This window comes from Rousettus aegyptiacus, unplaced genomic scaffold, assembly GCF_014176215.1.
Source record: "Rousettus aegyptiacus isolate mRouAeg1 unplaced genomic scaffold, mRouAeg1.p scaffold_m13_p_5, whole genome shotgun sequence".
In the NCBI taxonomy this organism is placed as follows: Eukaryota; Metazoa; Chordata; class Mammalia; order Chiroptera; family Pteropodidae; genus Rousettus; species Rousettus aegyptiacus.
The window spans coordinates 109,443,976-109,451,227 of NW_023416308.1; the positions used below are offsets into that span (position 1 = coordinate 109,443,976).

At 46.4% G+C, this 7,252-nt stretch overlaps 1 protein-coding gene across 1 annotated transcript in view; it reads left to right on the plus strand.

The window, feature by feature from the left end:
* The window catches only part of PTPRJ (protein tyrosine phosphatase receptor type J), a 140,673-nt gene extending 136,599 nt beyond the window's left edge, over nucleotides 1–4,074 (plus strand). Inside the window, exon 24 of the mRNA XM_016146595.2 lies at nucleotides 519–4,074. Coding sequence (XP_016002081.2) covers nucleotides 519–677 — 159 coding nt within the window. The 3' untranslated portion in view covers nucleotides 678–4,074. The remainder of the gene's footprint in view (nucleotides 1–518) is intronic.
* Nucleotides 4,075–7,252: the final 3,178 nt, after the last annotated feature.

The following is a 7,252-nucleotide window of genomic DNA, read 5'->3' on the forward strand; positions in this document are numbered from 1 at the left end:
CTGTCAAGAACCACAATTTACTCCTTATTCTGCACATCCTCACTAGCCAAGAAAACATTGAAAGACTTTGATCATTTAAACATACGTGAGCATCGTCACCTCCACATTCTTTTCTTTGCCCTTCCCCAGTATTCTGATATTTCTTCTTGGGTGTGAAACTGCGCACATCACATGTGACAGATGAGAAGTTGGGGCCGTCAGGGGTGGTGAACAAATGAACAACATCCCTGGTCGCCAGTGGGTTCGAGTTCACTTTTCCTTGAGAGTTAGGGAAAAACCAGGAAAAGTGAGCTCTAATTTTTTTCTTTTTTGAAACAGAGTTTTTTTTTTTTTTAAAGAGAAGACTATTTTATATCATTCAAATGCTAAAGCCAGGATCACATTGGGTCGAATAGATTTAAGTGTCAGTGGTCTGTTTTCACCTGCTGTGTCTTCAGCGTTGAGGGGTGGAAATCCGAAGACAACCTCCAGGACCTGTGCTTGTGCTCATTTCCTCTCTCGTCTTCCTTTTCTAATAGGACCAGTATGTTTTCCTCAATCAGTGCGTTTTGGATATCATCAGATCCCAGAAGGACTCAAAAGTAGATCTCATCTACCAGAACACGACTGCAATGACAATCTATGAAAACCTCGCACCAGTGACCGCGTTTGGAAAAACGAATGGTTACATCGCCTGATTCCAAAGGAAAACCTTTCCAGAGTTCACGAGGCCATCACACCCACAGCATAGGAAAACGCCCCGATGTTGACGTGTTTCTCTATGTCCAGTGTCTTAATTCCTTGTTCTGTTCTGTTAGAAATCATTGAGGGTATGAAGCTGTACGTGTAACACGATGACAGATGAGAAAGCTAGCACTGCCCGGGGCTGTGGATGGACGGCGAGCGAATCAACCACATTCCTGGTGACCAGTGGGATGAGCTCACTTTTTTTTTTTTCTTTGAGAACTATGGAGAACCAGGAAAAGTGAGCTATGCTTTTTTTTTCTTTTTCAAAACATTTTTTTGTTCAAAGACTATTTTATATGATCCACATGCTAAAGCCAGGATTGTGTTGGGTTGAGTATATTTTAAGTATCAGAGGTCTATTTTTACCTACTGTATCTTGGAATCTAGCTGATGGAAAGCATGTAACTGTGGATGATTATCACATCGGGAGGGGAACATGGCACCTCTCCTACCTGGGTTTTCTATTTGAACATGTGCCTTTTCTGAATTATGCTTCCACAGGCAAAACTCAGTAGATATCTATATTTTTGTATTGAATCTCTTAATTGGAATATGTGGAATATTTAAATGGTAGTGTAGTATCAGAAGTTCAGCCTTCTCAGTAACATTCCTGTCCTCGTTGGATGAGAGGAGGCTTCCCCCTGCCCCAACTTCCCTCCCCGCCCTCCCCTCCCCCCGCCTTGTTTTGTGCTGTATTCTCTCTTCCCTTTTCCCTCCCAGTTTTCCCCAAAGACACAACTGTTGGTCACATTTTCAGCCCACCGGTTGAGTGAGAGTGAAAACTCTCGCCTCGAGAATTTCTGGGGGGGAAAGCAAAGGAACCCCTACAGTAATGCACGCTCCTTTTCTTGTCCCTGTTTTATGCTTTTTCTCACTTTGTATTTGGTAAGAAGGATTATTTAAAGGTGCAATATGTGACTTAGTGATTCATGATACTCTAGGTTTTTAGTAACGTTTTACTCAGGTTGGCATTTTGTGTGTTTGTGTTTCCGTGTACGTGTGTGTGTGTGTTTAAAAGCGTGGCAATCTGTGAACACTTCTTTGTGAAAAAAAAAAAAACAACAGTGTCAAATTAATCCCTCCTTCAAAGTCCACTGGCTTTAGTCTGTCTGCAGTGACATATATTGCTATCTACTGTGTATATATATATACATATATATATGTGTGTGTATGTGTATATATATGTATATATACACTAAACTCTTAAAAACAGTCATTCCTTTGAATTGAGATGTACAAAGTTTGAATTTGTATCAAAGATGTAATTATTATTTTTAAAGCCTTTTCACTATACTGCTGCTGTAATTACTTTGATTTTTAAAAAAATGTAGATTAACTTTTTTTTTTTTGCTTCAGGTGTATATCCACCAAGAATTTCAGAATTTATGTGGATTTATTTTATTGGTACATAATCTGTAAACTTCTCAAGGCATTAACATGGAAGGATTTGTTTCTTTTTATTTCTTATTGTGGCTCAGGTTAAATTGTGAAGACGTTTTGAGTTTATCCTCCAACAGGCAATGAAGTATATACAAGGTCTTCTGAAGGAGTTTTACGAAGTCCTTGGAAGCCTGTGGCTGTTCGCTACAGTCGTAAATCCTGCTGTAAACTCAGGACGGATGTGTCCTGTTGAAGATGGGAGTGGCGTCTTCTCTCCGTGTTCCCTGGTCCCTGTGGACCTGTGGGGAGCCTGTCTCCTGACCCTGCCATGCTCCTCAACTCACCAGCACTTTCATGACTGACGGGCCCTGCGAGCGGGTGTTTTAGGGCAGTGAAGGGTGAATGATGACATACTGGCGGCCCCTGATTCGTTTCAGAGGTTCAGTGCTGCGTGTCTTTGTCCCCCTTCCCCCATGAGGTACTGAAAGGGTTAAAAGGGGAGGAGGTGGTGGCATCATGTTTTGGGAGGACCGTACTTCCCGAATGGAAATTGCACTTTTCACTGACGCCTTTGCTCCATGCGGTAGTGAGTGGTTCACTCGCTATCTGGCCCTTGGAGGAATGGTTGGCCAGGCCAGGCCCTTTCAACTCAGCTTCGGAGGGGCCTTTGGCTCTGTGAGTCTGAATCAGGGAAGCCATGCCGTCCCGGGGTGCGAGCGCAGCTGGCGTTGGCTGGATTGCCTCCAACCCTTGACACTTGTCTGCCCCTCAGAGCAGACAGACCTTGGAGAGTTCCAGAACTTTATTCTGAGGTCCCTGTCCAGGTAGCTGTTCTGTGGGCCACACCCCTTCCCGCTCCAGTTTGTCAGGAAACCATTGTGATGGGTGTCTCGGTGTCCGATCCCAGGAAAATGCTGTCCCCTGCACAGCAGTCATCGCTGCCATGAAGTGGGAGGGAAGGACTTGGATCTAAAATTGTCTTTAAAAATAACGAAAACAATAATTATAAACATATCACATAAAAGTTCAGAAAACAGAAACCCCTCTCTTTTCCGTCTGATGTGGGCTTGGGAAATGGGCCACTCCCGGATGTCGTCTGGATTCCAAGTGGCAGATCACACAAAGGTCATGATGCTCTGTGCATCCCAAAGATGCCCAGGGAAGATGGTTGGGGGTGGGGCCAGTGGGGCACTGAGGGTATTTAAAGCACAGTGATCGAAAAGGGAAGATTAATGTGTAAATACAAGGGACATATGGGCCGGGGTTGGTCATAGGAAAGAGGAAGGTGCTTTTGAGTTCCTGCCCCAAACCCTCCCAGGAACAAGGAGCTGAAACGTGAGGATGCAGTGGAATGGTGGAGACAGTGTGGTCGCCCCATTTTAGTATTCGACAGTAATGTACAGAGAAGCAGACGGGGCAGGATCAGTGGTCAGTGTTTAGGGGATTTGGGCCATCGATCTCTTCTTCCCAGAGCTTGGCCATTTTGCCTCCAAAGTTAAATCTAGTGATGACTTGTGCCAGGAGGAAACGACATCTGGGGTCCATTCCTGGTGGCCATGGAGTGACCCCCAGCTAGGCTTCGGCCCCACTGGATCTGGGCTTCATCAAGTCAGAAGCTCCTGGGGGTTGGCGGCCCGCTGTGCAGCTCATTCACGTTTGCTTTTCATCTGGGATGAAAAAGCCTGGTTTCCTTTTGAAATGCTTGATTGTGCTTATTGAGCTAAAGACTTGGTGAGTGATGTTGATTTGCCTCAAAAGTCCAGGTTCTGAGTTTTCAGACTATACAGAGTGAGTAGTCGAGTGTCCAACATACTGTAGCCTTTTTCCCCATGGGGCACATGTTGATAGGATGTGTTGATGTAGACTCTAAAACTGTAATTTTCTTGTAACTATTTTGGAATGATGCATATTTCTAATGTTTGTTATACTTGTACAGAGTATTGCTGTTGGTTGCTTTTGTTTATTTTTTAAGAAAAAAATGGCCTGAAATTTTTTTTAAAAAGACTTACAAATACCAAATATAAAAAATGTCAACACATTATGCGTTTGTTTGTTTTTCTTTTCTTCTTCTTTTTTTTTTTCTTCCATTCCTTCACTGTTTCATTTGCCACAGGGTTTACTGAGATATCCTTAACAAAAGCATGTTTCCCTTTGGGATTTTTCACATTGTATTAGCTTGCTTGGGCAGCCATAATAAGGACCACAGACTGTGAGATTAGACAACAGAAATTTATTTTCTCACAGTTTTGGAGGCGAGAAGTTTGAGATCAAGGTGTCAGCAGGGTTGTTTTCTTCCCAGGTCTTTCTTTGGCATGTGGATGGTCGTCTTCTCCCTGTGTAGTCACGTGGCCTTCCTGATGTGTGTGTCTACGTCCTCTTCTCTTCTTCTGAGAAAGACATCAGTTATATTGGATGAGAGCCCACCCCGATGAAGTAATTATACCTTAATTACCTCTTGAAAGGCACTATCTCCAAATACAGTCACATTCTGAGGTACTGGGGGTTAGGACTTTCACATATGAATTTTACGGGGACGTAATTCATCCCAAAACACACATCTAGGGTGACTGGGTGAAGAGGAGACTTGCAGGAAGTGAGTGTGTATCTAAGATGTGGCTGTGTATGCTCTCGGAGGGTCGAAGGCATGGGTCTGCAGATGGACAGACACCCGCTCGGCGGTGGCATACGTACCTCAGGCAAGTCCCTAGGGTTTGCAGAGTTTTTGGTTGATGGATTTAGGGGAATCTCAGAATTGCTGGGATACTGTGGCAATTTGGGTCGTTTTCATTTCATCTCCCTCCCTTAATGCTTAATGCCAGTGCTAAGCAGACTGAGGTAATTTTAAGATCCCTCTTGTTCCTCCTGAGACCAATCAATCCATTCCACAGTGATACATCGAGTGCCCACTATGCACCAACCACTAATCTTCAGTGGCTGAAGGTTCAGTGATAAACAAAATGGACAAAAATCTCTGCCCTCATGTTCTGATGGGAGGAATCAGACAACCAACATGTAAATAAAATCTTTTGTAGGCCAGATGGTGAAAATACAGAGAAAAAGAGCGTTTCACTCCCTGATGCAGCAACTTGACATCTTCCCAAGACAGGCAGTGCAGTTTCGCCCTGTCAAAGAACGCTCTCTGTGTGCTCTCCACACACTCTCCCGCACAACCCCTGCTTTGGGGGAAACTGAGAGAGATGTCTGGACAGCAGCAGGGCACACCTCTCAGCCGCATCAGAGAGACGAAGGTGAATGCAGTGGAAGTCCTGCCGCTAAGAAGCAGCTCCTCTAGCAGGGGCGGGGGGCATGCGTGGTGCAAATGCAAAATGAACCCCACGAAGTACCAGAGGCTTAAAGGAGAAGGTAACAGGGATCCCAGAAGAATTAGGAGGGGTGGTATTTGAGCTGAGTCGGAAGCAGAATTTCAGCAGCAGCATAAAGGGGGGACGGCGCGGGGTGAGGAAGCGCATGCTTTGCTGGAGGACAGTGAGGGTTTCCTGGTGACTAGGATATGAGCATGCGGGAGTGGGTGAGGTGAGGCGCCGTGGTGACTGCTGACCCTGAAAGGTAAGAGCTCCAGGATTCTATGTGTGGGTGACTCCAACCGTCTCGCTTTGAAAACTGCCAGGCGTGCGCACGTGTGTGTGTAGATGTACACACATGTGTGTAAACATACACAGATACGTATGTATGTATATACATATATGTGTACACACACACACACACACACTATGACCTTCACTATTTCCCTTGGATGGAAACTGCCTGGTGGTCACCTGGGTGGCCGTGATAGGAGGTGAGGAAGGACCCCGCTAGACGCTCGGCTGGTAAATGGGAGTAAAGTCCTGCTGTAACGTCCCACACGGAACAGGGCTCGCTGGAGCACTTTCAGTGGCAGACGTGTTTCTCCGGCCTTTAGGTCCCCACGGGGTTCTTAGCAGTCACGGCCGCGGCGCTGTGTCAGGGCTTTGGAGGAGCTCGCCTCGCCACCCCCGTCCTCCCTTGGCTCTGCTCTTTTCCTCGCGTTCCCTTCACGTCTCCCGACCACGCCTTGACTACAGCGGTTCTGCTCGCCAGGTGCAAAACAATTGGGAACAATTCCAGCGCATTCCCGAGTCGTTTACAGTGAAACACGGGGTGACATAAGGTCGGTTTTCCAGGCATCGAATCCCTTAGTATGCCCGGGTCTGCACGAGGTCTGTTGCTGTAATCAGTTTTCTGAGCAGGCAAAAAGCACAGATCTGGAGCACATCACAATTTAATTATTCTAGACATAATTACTCCCCGCACTGAAGACAGACAATATTTTGCCTTTAAAAGGAAGCTTCTGGATGCGCGGTGGCACAAAGAGCGGTGCCTGTCCGAAAGTTCGGAGGCCCCTGAGCTGTGGTCCTCCCGGTCCCCGGACTGACTGAGGGGTCACGGAGGCAGAGACCCGAAGTTCGTCCCCAGTGTCGGGTGCGCAGGGTCTGTGGTTTGCTGAACACAGTTGAACAACGCGGACTAAACTGGGCGGGTCCACTTATACGCGGATTTTTCCCCCCAATAAATACAGCCATCTCTTCGGAGTTGTGGTTTTGCATGGGTGATTCAACCATCTAAGGATGGAAAACAGTATTTTTGCATTCCCAACCGCAGATTCGCAACTTCAGATTCCTGACCGCAGATGGAAAGCGCTGTGTGCAACCCGTGGTTGGTTGAATCCGAGGATGGGACCCGCTGACTGCGGATTTTCCATTGCGCAGGTGTGGGCGCCCGCGTTGTTCAAGGGACCACTGTGCACAGACCCTCCCGCCTGCGCACGGGTGGGCGTGTGTGCACATCTCGTTAAAGCTGAGGAAGTGTAGAGTCCCACACGGGGCATCTTTCCACCGGTTTTTCGCGGCCATCATGCTGTCACCTGGGACATTTTGAGGGCCTACCCCCATGTCTGACACCTTGCCACACAGCAGAGAGAGGTAAGTTCAGTAAGAGAAAAGATGGCAGTTAAAGTTTTTGCACATATAGGTGAGCTATAATTTTGATGCTGTAATAGACCGAGACACTTAGCGTGTTTCCTGAAACACCCAATAAATGGTAGCAATTCATTTATCGAGCAAAATTTTTATCGAGCATAATTTTTATCGAGCATCTATGGGCTGGCAGA